Source organism: Danio rerio, chromosome 6, assembly GCF_052040795.2.
Source record: "Danio rerio strain M-AB ecotype USA chromosome 6, GRCz13ab, whole genome shotgun sequence".
Taxonomy (NCBI): domain Eukaryota; kingdom Metazoa; phylum Chordata; class Actinopteri; order Cypriniformes; family Danionidae; genus Danio; species Danio rerio.
The window spans coordinates 62170001-62188251 of record NC_141026.1 but is presented as its reverse complement, the minus strand read 5'-3'; the positions used below and the strand labels follow the sequence as shown (position 1 = coordinate 62188251).

Below are 18251 nucleotides of genomic sequence, written 5' to 3'. Positions count from 1 at the left end.
GAATAATATATAAATATATCATATAGCTGGATTTCCACATTATTTCCAATGAAAAACAATAAAAAATAAAATAAAGATTTATAAAATAAAGAGGAAACCCACGCCAACATAGGGAGAACATGCAAACTCCACACAGAAACACCAACTGACCCAGCCGAGACTCGAATAAGTGACCTTCTTGCTGTGAGGTCACAGTGCTACCCACTGCGCCACCAAAATAAGCACACAAGAAAACAAGTGAACGCGAATAAGACAAATAAAAGCAGAGGCATTATGTTATAAAATATTTTATTTGCTTAATTGGCAGCTAATTGAAATGCATCAGATTGTATAACATAACCTGTAAAAGACACAGTCAGAGATAAACATCCGGTAACACTTTTCAGGATCTGATATAAATAAAACAGAAGAGTCAATAACAGGAGACATGCGCTGTCAGGAAAACAAGACATCATAATAACAGCACAGCGTCTGAGAGAAAGAAACAGGCTCCTTCTTTGGAAATTCCTCTTCAATTCAGCCTTCAGTTACTTGATTAACAACGCAGAGGAGTCTGGGTTACTCTTAGTGATGGGGAGGCAAACTGGGAAAGGGACAGTTCACACTAAATTTGACTTCTGTAGAATTTTGTGTGTTTATTATGCACGTCAATAGCTTTGCTTCCATCCACATATTTTAATGTGCATTTTGGAATATTGCATAAACTAATTCTGAATTAATAAAAACAATAATCTTAATTCTGAAAAAAACTCAGAAATTGAGCAGGATAAATGTTTCTGATTATGCTGCTGTATTCACTAATGTGCATTCATTTATTCATGTTCCTTCAGCTTAGTCCCTTTATTTATCAGGGGTCACCACAGCGGAATAAACCACCAACTAATCCAGCATATGTTTTAAACAGCGGATGGCCTTCCAGCTGCAACCCAGTACTGGGAAACATCCATACACCACAGCCAATTTAGTTGATCAGTTCCCCTATAGTGCATGTGTTTGGACTTGTGGGGGAAACCGGAGCACCTGGAGGAAACCCACACCAACACAGGGAGAACATGCAATCTCCACACAGAAACAATAACTGACCCAGCCGAGACTCAAAGCAGTGTTCTTACTGTGAGGCCTAAGTGCTAACCACTGAGCCACCGTGTTGTCCATTATTCACTAATGTTTTATGCGATATTTCAGTCTTGTGCATAAATCTAATCCACATCTTTGGATGGAAGCGCAGCTAATGTCTGCATTTCCCCTCAGAATATCTAGTTTTGTGTTTGACAGAGGAATAAAATTGAGTCAAATTAGCAGATTTTGGGTGAACTGTCCTGTAAAATCAACATACAGATAAAGAGCCGTGGTTTGGTTTCATCTAAAAGCAGAAGAGCATCAGAAATGAGTGATTTTCACACGTGCACTGTAAAATAAATGCTTCTCTTACTTAAGTGTTTTGGTCTTTTTTTAAAGTCCATATATCTGATAGTTCTTAAATTAAGGAGCATTTTCTAGCGGAGCAACAAATACTTTATGTTTTCAGAAATAATGGGTCAAAATTAAGTGAGTTTGTCTTTAAAACAAGATAAATAATCAGCCAAATGAGGTGTGCAGAATAATGGAGCGTTCACTTTAAGATAATATTATTTCTCTTGCCTCATTGTCAGATTATTTTGCTTGTTTTAATGAGAAACTCACTGTATTTCGAGTCATTATTTCTGAAAATAAAACAATGTTTGTTTCTTGTCTAGAAAATGCTTCTTAATTTAATCATTTTTAGATATTTAGACTGAAACCAAGACAAAAGCTGTAAGTAAGAAGTGCATTTTCAGCAGTGTGACACTGGAAATGGAGAATAAAGGCACAGACACAGACGGAGCAGAAACTAACCTGCAGAAATGACCTTTAAAGCAGAATCAATAATAACAGAAAACAACTAAAAGCTAAACAACAAACTATGTTATCAAAAGGCAAACAGTCGGTATATTGCAACTCTCTCCACTATACTACCCTCATCATCATCATCATCATCATCATCACACATACGAATGTCACTTCCTGGCCACCTGATTGGCTGACGGTCGTGTGACACACTGGCATTAGAGGAAACAGAGCGGGCGTCTGTGGAAAAGGAAGATGTCACGCCGCGGCTGGAGAAAACAGGATTAATCTGGTGTAATAATATTGATTATTAATGGCAAAACATATATAAGACTACATTAGTAAAGCAAATTACAGATTCCAAAGATTCTCTCTCTCCAGCAGGCTTCGGTTTCGCAGGAATAAATAAACAAAGACAGCAAAATCGGACCCGATATTTTCCCTGCGGACGCACACGGCAGAGTGAATCATGGGGGTTCGGCTGAGAGTCACTATTTGGCAGCAAATACACTGCAAAAGAGCTTTTCTTACTTAGAGTTTAGTCCTGTTTTTAGTGTAACTATCTACAAATTCTTAAATCAAGAAGCATTTTATAGACCAACACAAAATATAGTCTTGTTTTGATAAATAATGAGCCAAGATTAGGTGAGGTGTTTATTAAAACAGGCAGAATAATCAGCCAATGAGGTGAGGGAAAACTAGATTATTTTGCTGACCCCATTGGCAGATTATTTTGCTTGTTTTAAGTAAAAAGCACTTAACTATGTTGGCTTTACGCTATTAAAACATATTATTATTATTATTATTATTCCATCTTCTGAAGTAAACTCCATCTCCTCCTAGAGCTGTAATGCTACAAACCCCAAATTTGGCCCAAAGCTGTGTTCTGCATTGTGGTTTGCTGCTATATCTTATCAGACTTACAGATCTGCTATAAATAATGTTGAACTATTATATTTTTTATTAAAATATGGCGACTCATTTTAAGTACAAATTCATTATTTACTAATTTGACTAATAGAAGAGTCCATTTTTTACTAATTTAACTAATATATATCACTAATTCAGCACTTCCAGCAAACTAATTGGTAGCGGTAAAGAAAACACAAGTCGTATTTTCTTTAATGCTAACATTTGCTTTGATAGAAGTGTTGAATAAGTGATATATATTGGTTAAATTAGTAAACAGGTAAGACATTTCGCTGCTGCTTCATCTTGATGTGCGTTCTTTACACATGCTCTTTGCTTTCTGCTCCCCCTGGGTGCTTTCTCTACATCCTCACATGTTTAACATCAACAATACGTGTCACTCGTCCTAAAATGCTTCTTGATTTCAGAATGTTTTGAAGTTTGGACTAGAAACAAGACTTAAACCCGAAGTAAGAAAACCATTTGTGCAGTGTGAGTGAATGAGTTGAGTGAATGATTCAGTGATTCAGTGACTCAGTGAATCGAATGAGTCGCTTCATTTGATTCACACTCCTATGATGTGATTTCAGCTCTACCGATGTCGTCGTCCGCTGTGGGATTGTTGCATATTCGTTTGCGTTTGTGTTGTTGTTTATTCCTGCATGAACCGGCGGCTGTGGCATGTTTTTTTCTTCCCATCAGTCAGTAAAGTGCTTTAAGAGACGCCTTCTCTGCGACAAAGCCAAGCCGGTGCATCACAGCCGAACAGAAGAAATCATTATTATCATCATTATTATTCTAGAATCTGCTCTAAACATCAGTGATTGTGAATCTAGAATAAATTTAAGGCAAACACAGGGCTCTGAAGTTACACTACGCTCGTAATCTAATTCTCTAGTTCAACTACTACAACTGCTAGGGTTGATCTCAGCGCCGCTGATTTCAGATTTGTTCAGTCGAGCTGTGAAGCAAAGGCGTTCAGGATAACATGCATACGCACGCAAGCACGCACGCACGCACGAACACACGCGCACGCACACACACACACACACACACACACACACACACACACACTGTTTGCGGACTGATCACAAGCTGAGGCCTGTCAAGAGCCTAATATTAAAAATAGTGCAATTTTAGACATTAATATATAAATAATTCTAAAATCGTGCTTTCGTTTTTCAGCTTTACATGTGTATATATTTATATAGTAGCCTATATACACACACACATATGATACTGCGTGAAGCTGTGCTAAAGCTGTGACAATTTTTTTCGGAGAAATCAATTCTGCATCAACTCTGAGATTTTCAAACATATCAATATTCTCGAGTGGATTTTGAGCTTATTTTGACCAACAGATGGCGCTGTGTGCTTTACAAACTGTGTGCTTCCAATTCCTTATGAACACCACTGGAACAATAAATAATCATTCATAAAGTTAAGAAAGATATAAGGGGAATAAAGTGAGCTGTGTTTACATTAATCTGCTGTTATAAACTAGCCTAGAGTGCCATATGATGTTATAAATTAGTATAGAGCGCCGTCTGCTGTTATAAACTAGCCTAGAGCACCATCTGCTGTTCAAAACTAGGCTAGAGTGCCCTCTGTTTTTCATTAACTAGCATAGAGCGCCATCTACTGTTTATAAACTAGCCTACAGCGCCACTTACTGGTATAAACTAGCCTAGAGCACCATCTGCTGTTCAAAACTAGGCAAGAGCGCCCTCTACTGTTTATAAACTAGCCTTCAGCGCCATCTACTGGTATAAACTAGTCTAGAGGACTATATGCTGTTCAAAACTAGGCTAGAGCGCCGTTTGCTATTTATAAACTAGCCTAGAGCATTATCTGCTGTTCAAAACTAGGCTACAGTGCCCTCTGCTATTTATAAATGAGCCTAGAGCACCATCTGCTGTTCAAAACTAGGCTAGAGCGCAGTCTGCTGGTATAAACTAGCCTAAAGCGCCATCTGCTGTTTATGAACTAGCCTAGAGTGCCCTCTGCTGTTAACAAACTAGCCTAGAGCGCCGTCTGCTGTTATTAACTAGCCTAGAGCACCATCTGCTGTTCAAAACTAGGCTAGAGCGCCATCTGCTGTGTATGAAACTAGCCTAGAGCGCCGTCTGCTGTTTATAAACTAGACTAGAGCGCCATCTGCTGTTCATAATCTAGCCTAGAGTGTCATCTAATGTTTATAAACTAGCCTAGAGCGCCATTTGATGGTATAAACTAGCCTAGAGCGCTGTCTGCTGTTTAAAAAACTAGCCAAGAGCACTGTCTGCTGATTATAAACTAGCCAAGAGCACCGTCTGCTGTTTATAAACTAGCCTAGAGCACCGTCTGCTGTTAATGAATAAGCCTAGAGCAGCATCTGCAGTCATAAACGAAACTCAGAATCCATTCTCGACAGAACACTGATGCATTTACAACTTCAGAATAAGAGCATTGTCGATTTCTCCAGTGATTTCCCACCACAGTTCTAACCGGAATTGGCACAAAAGCCTCTCTGACAGCAAACAAAGTAAAAATAAACGAAAAAATTAAATAAAATAAAGCGTAAAAGTGAATCCAAGAGGAAGACTAGTGCTGAAGACCAAAGCGTTCACATTTGCTGTCAGAGATCATCAGCACGTAGCAGAGACTAAGAGCGAAGACAAATAACGTGTAAATATTTATATAAAGTCTGAGACAGTCTCCTCAGCCGACGATCATGAAGGCGAGCGCTCGGGATGTTTTGCTAGTCCTCCGATTAGCGCTGCGCTCAGACCGGCTGTGCTTTGGGCTGTGTTTTGCTGCGTGTGTCCGCGCGGCTCAGCTGAATGAATCCATGCACTAGCGCCGCAGCCTGCGGAAGCGTCGTCGGGTGGTAATAGTGTCCGATGACCTCACTGTATGCAGGCGGAGGACCCTGCAGGCGCCCGGCGCTGATGCCCGTGTGTGTGAGCGCGCTGTCGTACACTGTGCGGTTGGGCGGCGGGCGCACAGACTCCCGGTTGAGCTCCAGCTGCTGCTCACGGTCCCGCAGCTGAAGCGTGCATGGCCCCTGATACGGCGGAGGTTCCTCGCCGTCAGACAGAGCGATGGTCGGAGGCAGTTCGATCACTGGAGGGAGGAATGGGAAGGTAGGCTGGAAGCGGGACACGCGCTCACGCTGCAGGAACGACGGCACTCTATCCGGCGCTCGAGGAGTGTAAACCTGTTGGAGAGACACATACATAAAGACACACACACACACACACACACAGAAAATATTTTGTCATTTAAAATTGTGTGAACTAATATTTATTTCGTTTACACTAAGGCTGCAATTAAGGATTAATTTTTAAGGATTTTTTGATTGAGAATGTAGTTGTTCAGATTGCAACTATGCGCTTTATTTATAAGGATAGTGCCTATTTGAAATGTTTATAATTTCAGAGAGACAGCGCATTGGCGGCCATCAGCCTGTCATACAGAGCAAAGCACAGACGATTGACGTTGTCCACGCACAAGATGGCGACAGAGATCGCATAATAAGCAAATAGAGGAGGAAAAACTGGATCATTTCTAACTACAGCTGATCAAAACATTATTAAACGGGTTAGTGACTCTTAGTTACTTTTTGGTTGGCCATCAGTTTGTTTCTAATTCGTCTCCTATTTTTATTACTGTATGGAGCTAATAATATGCCACATTGTGTTCATTTGTAGCAGAGAAATATTGGGAGATCTCTGTAGACTGATGGCATTTCATGCTCTTCAGATTTATAATCTTCAAATGTGAGCAACATTAGCTGTTTTGTCTTCACTTCAGACATTACGCTAGAGAATCATTCAAACACTAGCTCTACAGGGATGATGGTGAATGAGCAGCGGTTTCTGCTGTTCTGACGTCAGCTACAGATGTGAATGAATGACAGAAGAAAGTAGTTCATTGTACACAAGGGTTTTAGACTCTCCATGTTTGATCTTCTTTTTTATATACAAGATTATACCGGCGAACTGTTGTATAAATGCAGTATCACACGAGCAGCAGTGCAATATGACTGTATATCAGCACTGGTGGGACACTTTAAATACAGATGAAGTCAGAATTATTTGCTCCCCTTTAATTTTTTTTTCTTTTTAAATTATTTCCTAAATGATGTTGAACAGATTCAGGAAATGTTCACAGTATGTCTGATAATATTTTTTCTTTTGGAGAAAATCTTATTTGTTTTATTTCAGCTAGAATAAAAGCAGTTTTTATTTTTTTTAAACACTATTTTAAGGTCAATATTATTAGCCGCTTTAAGCTACTTTTTTCCATGATAGTCTACAGAATAAACCATCATTATACAATAACCTGCCTAATTACCCTAACCTGCCTAGTTACCCTAATTACCCTAGTGAAGCCTTTAAATGTCACTTTAAGCTGTATAGAAGTGTCTTGAAGAATATCTAGTCTAATATTATTTACTGTCATCATGACAAAGATAAAATAAATCAGTTATTAGAGATGAGTTAATACACTATTATGTTTAGAAATGTATTGAAAAAAATCTCTTCGTTAAACAGAAATTGGGGAAAAATACACAGGGATCTGATAATTCAGGGGGGCGAATAATTCTGACTTTAACTGTATACTGTACACAAGACTGTAACACATTCCTCACTCATTTTCTTTAAATGATATACAGGGATTGCACATATAAGAAAACCTACTGTTCATTTTCTGCCAGAACATTGTGTAGTCTTATTTTTTACAAGTAATCCATTGGTATTTACAATAAAGTCCAGCATAATTTCTTACATTGCATTTAATGTCCATAAGCTGAACAGAAAGCCTACTGGTCATTCTCTCTGTTCACAGAACATTATGCAATTTTGGGTAGATTTTCCTTTTACTCTGCATGTAAACACATCATCCTGTAAGTGTTGGTATGATTGCAGGTATTGATTTAGTGAAGCGTACCTCACTCATGGCACTAGAAGAGCCTGGACCATCAGAAGACCACAGACTGCCCTCCTGAGAACGAGATGGAGAGCATTATACACACAGAACAACAGTTTATAATGCTGATGTGCTCCGTTTATGCCTGCTGTTATTCTGTCTGCTTACAAAACTCAATTCCTTCAACTCAAATCAACATGTCATGTTCATTTAGCCAATTTGCATGTTAAACTATATTTATATAACTATAAATATTGAATATTGAATGAATACATACATACATACATACATACATACATACATACATACATACAAATATACGAGGCATTTTTATTAATGTGCTGCCATGAAAACAGTTCAATCTACATTTACAAAAGCATCATTTGTCAGTTTCCAGATGCTTATAGGGGTGTCAGACACACACTAATACATGCACGTGCGCTCACACACACACACACACACACACACACACACACACACACACACACACACACACACACACACACACACACACACACACACACACACACACACACACACACACACACAGTTATCATCATGAATCATAATAATTAATGTATCATTAGTTTTGACATATTGCATGCATGTGTGTGCGCCACTAGATGTCAGGATTTCTATAGTGCAGATTACACACACACACACATACACACACACACACACTGAGTCACTGATAATGTGACCCAGCTGAAGCTAATATTAGAAGCGTTACTCCACAGTGAAGCGATGCCTGAGACGAACATCAGAGTGTGTGAATGAAGCCGTGAGACAGGACAGTGTGTGTGTGTGTGTGTGTGTGAGTGAATGTGTGTCTTAATGACAGCTGGGACAGGTGTTGTCCATGAGTCTGTGTGTGCCTTTGTTTGTGTGTGTGTATAAGAGTATGTGTGAGTGTGTGCGACTGAGTGTGTTGCTTGTTTTTGTGTGTGTGTCTTACCGAGGGCAGGGGCAGGTGTCGTCTGCGCTCGTGTGTGTGTCTGGACATCAGAGATCGCGCTGAGAGTCTGTAGTGGTTCAGCAAACACGTGATCACCAGCACCATCATCATCATCACCACCACGATCACCAGAATCTGAACAAACTCCAGCTGGGCTGAACACACACACACACACACACACAGGAGACAGTGTCAATAACACTCATCTGTACAGTCAAAACTTCTCTGCAGTCATGAAAACACAGCTCTGAATCCTCATCCACAACTCAAACATATGATTGAGTGTAGTATAATACACACCGCTGACTGAAAAGGCTTCATACACACGCATAAATACACATACACTCACACACACACCAACACTCTAGTCAAGATGCACACACACACACTCAGATGCACTGTTGCTGCTGATACAAACAATAGCTCTTCACAATGAGTTCATCTTTATTTCTGTAGTGTTTTTACAGTGTAGAGTGTGTCAGAGCAGCTTAACATAACGAGACTCACTAACACACATCCAGTGCTCAAACATCCCTTTTACACAATCTCATCTACAGTATTTATTACTGTCAACCTGGATCACAAAGTCTTACGCAGCACGAGTATAGCCCAGAGTGCACACACGTTTACTACTAAAACTCCATCACTTTTCCAGAACTTTTAAGTACATTTTCATGATGTAATGTTTCATGTTATGTCTACATATACATGGTAAATATTAATTACGTTAAAATGTATTCAGCATACCACAGAAAACGCAACAATCTATGTTGTTTAAATAGGTTTTATATCTGTAAATTTGATTGTGATGATGCTTACACAGCACTGGCAATAAGAGAGCAAGTTTTTGGCCAAAGACAGAAAAGAAGTAAAGACAACCAACTTATAGTCAAGTTAGAGCTGCACAATATATAGTTTCAGCATCGATATCGGAATGTGTGCATCTGCAATAGTCACATCACAGAATATGCAATGATGGGATTATAGTTTAATATAGAGTTTAATCATAATGGAGTAAAAGTGTATCATCTGCATGCATTTTAAAGAGATAGGTCACCCAAATATAACTCACCATTTTCATTACACCCTTTAGTTGTATGAAATATTTATGAGTCTTCTTTGTTTTTAAATGAACACAAAAACAATATAATTGAATATCTTCTATAGTATTAAAACACGTCAAGTGTGAGTAAATAGTGAGCACATTTTAATCTTTGAGTGAACTGTCCCTTTAAGGCCTGTGACCGTGTGAATATTTCAATATTTCAGAGTTTAAAACATCCAACTGCAAGAAATGTTTTGTAACTTAAATAAAGATGAAATAATAAACAATGAAGACTGTGCAGTGTTGATTATTCAATATCTGTACCTGAATAGTGAATACCTGAAAACTATCATTCACTATATCTCAACTATATTTTATTTATTTGTTATATTATTGGAGATTCACTCCTCTACAAAATCCCTCCAATCAATCCAAATAAGCCTGTTTAATCATCTGCTGAAACTGTATTCACATCGCAATAAACATTACAGAAATACTGTCAATTTTTTCCAATATCACACAGCCCAAATTAAACTGTACAGATATTAGTTAAACTAATTTCCATGACTTTTCCAAAACTTTGTGGTTTTTTTATGTTTTTCCAAACTTTTCCAGGCCTGGAAAACACCATCTCAATATTCTATGACTTTTCCAGGTTTTCCACGACCGTATAAACCCTGTATAGCCAGTGATGCATCTCAATTATAGACTTTTTCCATACCAAAAATCATTTGGAAAAACTTCCACCAAAATATTATTGTTTTGCATTTACGTCAACAAAAAATAAAATGTAGACAATTAAAAGAGAGACACACAAATACAGAGACACAAACACACATACTACACATCTGCACGTTCACTGGAACACACTCAGGTCAGGGATCATATACCTTACAAGAGGGAGAACAGAGTGAAGACATTAACCCACATTAACCCACCAAACACACACACACACACACACACACACACACACACACACACACACACACACACACACACACACACACACACACAAACACACACAAACACACACACACACACACACAAAAACAAACACAAACACACACAAACACACACAAACACACACACACACACACACACACACACACACACACACACACACACACACACACACACACACACACACACAGCATTCAAATAACCATAAAGAGCCCATTATGTTTCACAATACAAGCAATGTGGAGATAAATACAATCACTGCATATCATTTACAGGGCAACATTAAAACCCTCAAATCAGCTCTGCACAAAGAAGTAAATAAACTAATACATAAGAGGAATATCTGCAAATTAGAGATGGAGATGACATCGTCTTTTCCACACATGCAGACTGCGCATTACTGCAGACACAGAGCAGTATTCAGTAACTTCTTTTGAGTCTTTCCTACTGAGTCCAGCGATTTGTAATCCTTTCACACACGGTTTATAAACGTGTCCTTGGCTACTGCAAATTAAAACAACTAGCTTTGTGATGTAGCCAAACTATTTCAGGGCATTAGATAATGGTTGATATTTTAGCATTTATTCTGAATAGCACTGGTGCATGTGTGCATCAACACAGCCGCCTATTTCCATAACCAGAGTGTTCTTCAATACTCATATTCATCCACAGCTGCAATATCACGAGTGTTTGGGAAATCTCTAACAACAGCACTCAGAACATGTGCATTACTGTTCAATGAAGGAAACCAGTTCAGTCTTATTAATGTATAGTGCACTGTGCACACTGACTCGGTCCCGCTCTTTCATTCATTCAGTTTCTTTTCAGCTTAGTCCCTTTATTAATCCGGGGTCACCAGTGCGGAATGAACTGCCATCTATTCCAGCATATGCTTTACACACTGGATGCGCTTTCAGCTGCAACCCAGTACTGGGAAACACCCACACACTCTTGCATTCACACACACTATGGCCAACTTAGTTGATCAATTCCGCTATAGCACATGTGTTTGGACTGTGGGGGAAACCGGAGCACCCGGAGGAAACCCACGCCAACACGGGAAGAACATGCAAACTCCACACAGAAACACCAACTGACCCAGCCCAGGCTCGAACCAGAGACCTTCCTGCGACCATCATGCTAGCTCTAATATTCGCAATGTAATCATGACGTGCAATGTAAAGGTCTATAAACACGGGACAGCAGTTCACACAAATAAAGAAGCAGAACAAGAGCTTCAGCCTCAAACACAAAACCTAAACTTAACTACTAGTCCCAAATTAGCAATAATAAGCATCTAATTAGCAGTTTATTGAGCTACAAGTCTTAATTAATGGTTTGTAATAGCACAAATTGTGATTTAAAATAAAGCGTGGCCATTATTTTATAAAGTTAGTAACCCAGCACTGATCACAGCTGAAGTCAGACTCACTCTGTTGTGTTTCTAATAATCAGCCGACCCTGAAACTCCCAGATTAAAGACAGCAGCATCTCTAACAAACACCAACACAAACTGCACAAACACACAACAGCAGCAGCACTATGAAGAAAAGAGAGAGAGAGAGAGAGAGAGACTCACGGCTGCAGTGCATCTGAACACACGGCTGCAGAACAGGAGGCTTCATCATCCCACAGGACAGCAAACACACTGACACTGACTCTAGAGCTGCACCAACACACTGATGAAGAGGCGCCGCTGGGGCAGATGGGCCAACACACACACACACACACACGGAGAGAGGGTCTAGACTCTGAGCATGGAGGATTTGCATAATAACAAAAAGAGCAGGAGACAGCTGATGGTCTGAGGACGTGCAAGACGAGCACACGTACACACACACACTGTCCACTCACACACACTGTACACTCACAGACACACTATACACATTATACACACACACTATCACAAGAGACACACATCACACACTTAAAGATCCACATACACTCAGACACATACACACCACATACTTACAGACACAAGTAAATATTAAAAATACACACATAAAACACACAAACACACACACAGACATAAATAAAAATAAAATACAAACACTCAGAGACACACACATCACATATATACACACACACACTCAAAGATGCACACAAACAGGCCACCACATAAACACTGATACACTTACAGAGACACACATTTACAGACACACACACACACACGCAAACAGACCTCCACACACCCACTCTAAGACACAAAATTCTCACACACAAACACACATCACATACAGACACTATCCCACATTTATGTACACTTGCGTGCACACACACACACACACACACACACACACACACACACACACACACACACACACACACACACACACACACACACACACACACATTACACTGTTTGCATTTTTAAACATTCAGATAATAATCATGTATTATTTTTTATATTTAATAATATTTTTCTCTTGTGGAGGCCAGAAACCCAATGTCAAATATACCAAGCTTTACTATCCTTGTGGGGACATTTGGAGCTGACAAAATGGCAGAATCAAGTACACACACACTCTCACTTCATAACACACACACTCAGGGTGATGGAGGGGTCACGAGGGCTCTAAGCTCCCCCCTCCCCCAACTCTCTCACACAGGTCACCTGAGGTCACAGTCGAGCCAGACAACAGTCAGACAGAGAGGAGGGGTGTGTGTGTGTGTGTGTGTGTGTGTGTTTGTTTATCTGCAGTTTGGGTACACATTTGACCTCATAAATGAGTTTAAATCCAACCAAATCTCCCATGGCACATTAGGTTCGCCTTCAACTGGAAACAAGGCCTCATTAATAATACAAAACACAACTTCCTACAACATGTATGAATAAAGGAGATATTATATAATATTACATTAGGGGAGCTTTAGATCAAATATTTAACACTTCTCTAGTTTATTACAGTTTGTACATGATTGTTTTTAAAAGCCTCCACAGAGACTCCTGCACAGTGAGGCTGATGCTGATGAAACAATTCAACAACTGAAATCATTTAATTCTTCACATCATACTGATTTACGGTATTTTTTTAATTATATATAAATATTTATATTGTATACAGTTGAAGTCAAAATTATTAGCCCCATTTGAAATTTTCTTTCTTTCTTTCTTTTTTTAAATATTTCCCAAATGATGTTTATCAGAGCAAGAAAACTTTCATAGTAGATCTGATAATATTTGTTCTTCTGGAGAAAGTCTTATTTGTTTTATTTCGTCTACAATAAAAGCAGTTTTTAATAGTTTAAAAACCATTTTAAGGTCAAAATGATCAGCCCCTCTAAGCTATATATTTGTCTTTGAAGAAATCTTCTCTCCGTTAAACAGAAATTGGGGAAAAAATAAACAGGGGGGCGAATAATTCTGACTGCTATGATGATAATAAAAATAATTACATAATTATATATAAAAACTAAATTAAATACTTATTGCAAACTTTTCAGTGAGTAAATAAATTACATAAATAAATGCATTTGTGAAATAAATCTTAAACATGCTCAAAAAGGAGGTCTCTTTTAAGGTTTGAGACAATTAATTAATTACCAAGGTCTATAGTACATGCTAATTTACATGGCCATATGTGTGTGTTGCTCTCACTTTCACTAAAAAGACAATTGAACCCCAAAATACACACACACACACACAGACACACACACACTCTCCCACAGTCTGCTGACAGTGGCAGTGCCGCAGACGGGTGGGTGTGGTAGCTGTGAGTGTGTCAGAGGTCACAGGGTGTCACAATTTGCTTACAAATTTCCATGGGAATGACAAAGCAGACAGAGAGAGAGAGAAACACACACACACACACACACACACACACACACACACACACACACACACACACACACACACATACACACACACACACACACACACACACACACACACACACAAAAATTATTGTTTTTATTAGTGTTTTATGCCAAAATGTTATCTTATATTGGTAAATGTACAGTTTATTTTAATCTATTATTTTTTTTTTGATGTATGAATAATATGAAACATTATATATATATATATATATATATATATATATATATATATATATATATATATATATATAAATATATATATATATATATATATATATATATATATATATATATATATATATACACACACAATTTATGATGTATTGAATAATAATATGATATATTGAGTAATATAAATAATTTTTTATTTTTTCTATCTATCTATCTATCTATCTATCTATCTATCTATCTATCTATCTATCTATCTATATGGCAATAGATTTGTATCATTTGTCATACCAATAAAGCAATAGGGTATATGCCGAGACCGTGTTGTTTCCATACTGATAAGCTTCCGGTGACCTGTTATTGTGAATTTTTTACCATTTTATACGATTCCTTTTAAAGCATGTTGTAATGTACTTAAAATACATTCAGTTAAATAAACTTTGGCATTCATTTAACTGTTCAAGCGTAAAACGAGACATAAGACCTTTTACTCGCACTCGCCCGTCAGAATCAAGGCAAGCGCAGAAGCTCCATTGAATATACTGGGGTAAAATAAATGCTCATATTATAAACACATGGTGGGGAAAATGTAATGTAATGCAGTGCTTCTTGTACAATCTGAGACCCACTTCATATCAGATATCACTCAGCCAGTGGAGATCGCTGATTTTTAAAGAAAACAGACCTTAAACGTGCAGATTTTTGCTTTGGCATACAGTTCACCAGAAGCGCTTAACCAGGTTACTGACAAAATAAAAGTCCTATTAGCATGCTTCGCCATATACTCTATTGAGACTGAATGAAAGCGAGAGAAAGAAGATTCCTAGTTTTTTTTTTAGTTTTTAGACCCCAAATTGTAGAAGAGTCTTCCAGAGAACATCACAACTGCCTCTACTTCATCTATATATAAATCTACGCTGAAAACTCCTCTTTTCTCGCTGACATTTAATCGCTTTTTTGGACTTGATGTGTCTTCTCTAGCTGCAGTGAGTGTTTTATTGTTTTTATTTTGTCTTGTTCACAAACTTGTTTTCTGTACTTTAACACACTGTGTGTGTGTTTGTTCATGCAAGCATCTGTTTTCTAGACGTGTGTGTGTGTGTGTTTGTTCAAGCAGGAGTTTGTTTTGTAGACGTGTGTGTGTGTGTTTGGTCTAGCAGCGGTCGGTGGTGCAGGTGGGCCTGAAGGATCAGTCTGAACATGCTGTGTATGTTTGTGTAAACGCCGTTCAAACACGCCGAGGGCAGACAATGCGGTAAACAATGCAAAGTATGCTTTGATGAGCTGACGGTTGAACTTCTGCTGAAAAATAAAACCTCAATCATCGCTTAGTAGGAATCAGACGCTGTCGCAATGACACAAGTAGACTTATATATATATATATATACATATACACACACACTATATTCTTGTTTAGATTAAATCCTGAAGCCTTTATCATGCTATATTAATTTGACATGTATAATAACAAAGCACTTAATGTATTGCTTTATTATACATATACATGTTCAGAGTAAACCACTGTTTCAATCAAATTAAACTGCAAATTATAAAGTATCATAGGTAAGATTTTATATCAAAGCCTCATTAGTAAATATTAATTAATAAATGTAAAAAACAGTGAGGAAAAGGCTACATTTATTACAGTTACTTTGTTATTATTAGTAACAATACAACAGAATTTTATCAACTCCACTTATGACATGTAGTTAGATTATGACTACCCTTTTATTTATGCCATGATGACAGTATACTTGACTAGTTATTCTGCAATACAGTAGTATTCAGCTTAAAGGGCAACTTAAAAGCTTCATTCAGTCATCTTCTTTCTGGCTTAGTCCCTTATTTATCAGGGGTCACCACAGTGGAATGAACTGACAACTATTCCAGCATATGTTTTACACAGTGGATGCCCTTCCAGCCACAACCCAAAACCAGCACCCATACACACTTATTCACACACACACACACACACACACACACACACACACTCATACACTACGGCCAGTGTAGTTGATCAGTTCCCCTAAAGTGAATGTGTTTGGACTGTGTGGGAAACCGGAGCACCCGGAGGAACCCACACCAACACGGAGAGAACATGCAAACTCCACACAGAAACACCAACTGACCCAGCCAGGACTCAAACCAGTGGCTGTGAGGCAACAGCGTTACCCACGGCTAATAATATTGACATTAAAATAGATTTTAAACATTTTAAAACTGCTTTTATTGTAATCAAACTAAAGGAAATAAGACTTTCTCTGTTTAACGTCACCTGGGAAATATTTGACAAAAAAGAAAAGTTTCACAAGAGGGAATAATTATGACTTTGACTGTAGCAATGAACTTTAAAACACTAACGACAAGGTGTGTGTGTGTGTGTGTGTGTGTGTGTGTGTTTATGTGCGCGTGCTGCCAGGTGCTCCTTCCTGCCCTGCGGCCAAAATAACATTCCTCACAGCAGACGGACGGATCTCTCTGACTCTGGATCAGCTCAAGCACAGATTCCTCACGCTGCAATGATTCAAACGCTGAAGATTCTGAGTCACGAATCACGACAGAAAACACAAACTCACTCACAAACACAGCTGTGCCATGTTTATGGGCTGTGATCAGATGGTAATTATGAGGCACGTTGATTTATATAGCGTTTCTCATTCATAATGGTAATTCAGAGTCATTTACATAAGCCTAATAAAGCTTCCCTGAAATGAAAATAAAGTGTTTTAGATGTTAGTATCAGTGTGTTAAAAGATATCTATAATCTAGAGTCTCCAAAACAGAGACAAAGTCCACATGTAGCAGATATAAACCTTACAGTAACATCTAAAGTTTTGTCTCTTCTGCCCTATTGTATTAATGATGGTTTTGTTGTTTCCTCATACTTCAGGTTCTCATCAAATCTTCTGACCAATCAAATGCTCTCTGGTGTCTAACAGGCCCCGCCCCCTTCTGGTTAATGGCTGTTCATTTGATTCGCTTGAGCTCGACCACTTTCACTGTAAGAAAAACACACAATTGGCTGTCTTTTTTAAAGGGGAGGAGCTACTCTATGCTCCGCCCTCTCTTTATGTTTCAGTTGAGATTACTACGAATTTCCAATAATAAATGCATATTTCAAAACACTTCACGAGACATTTAATTCCACAAGAGGCTATTAGACTAGCGCAGTAGCAGCAAATGACATATCATACAAACAGAATCACACAAAAACATCATTCCATTTTTCGCCACAGCGGAATGAACCGTCAACTATTCCAGCATATGATTTATCAAAGTCTCTTTAAGGCAAGTCATTTCACTCGGCGGCCATCTTTAAAACACCTCTCGGGCAGTATGCCCAGGCGTCCTGTTTGAATGGGGAAACATCAAATTCTCCAAAACTGCTTGTCAAGCTGACGATTAAACTCCATATTACAAATAACAATTAAACAACAACTGTCTATTTAGATTCATTTCTAAATGCTCATATCACACAAAATCTGCAGAAACTCAAGTCTGGTCTAGGCCCCTCCCCCGGAGAATTGTCATTCTATAGCGATCGCTGATTGGCTCCTGTACTAATAGGCGGGGCTTCATTTGCAATATTGACTGTTACACTTTTCCCCATTCAAAATT

General features: G+C 38.4%; 1 protein-coding gene and 1 long non-coding RNA gene across 3 annotated transcripts in view; one reads left to right on the top strand and one right to left on the bottom strand.

The window, feature by feature from the left end:
- Positions 1-269: 269 nt before the first annotated feature.
- pmepa1 (prostate transmembrane protein, androgen induced 1) overlaps positions 270-18251 on the bottom strand; it is a 35635-nt gene continuing 17653 nt past the window's right edge. Inside the window, 4 exon segments of one of the 2 annotated variants that reach the window (NM_001002580.2) lie at positions 270-2670; positions 2894-5974; positions 7711-7764; positions 8645-8799. In NM_001002580.2, coding sequence (NP_001002580.2) covers positions 5540-5974; positions 7711-7764; positions 8645-8799 — 644 coding nt within the window. In that variant the 3' untranslated portion in view covers positions 270-2670; positions 2894-5539. 2 annotated transcript variants of the gene reach the window in all.
- The window catches only part of LOC147843723 (uncharacterized), a 3213-nt gene continuing 439 nt past the window's right edge, over positions 15478-18251 (top strand). Inside the window, exon 1 of the long non-coding RNA XR_015494449.1 lies at positions 15478-16640. This is a non-coding gene — a long non-coding RNA (uncharacterized LOC147843723). The remainder of the gene's footprint in view (positions 16641-18251) is intronic.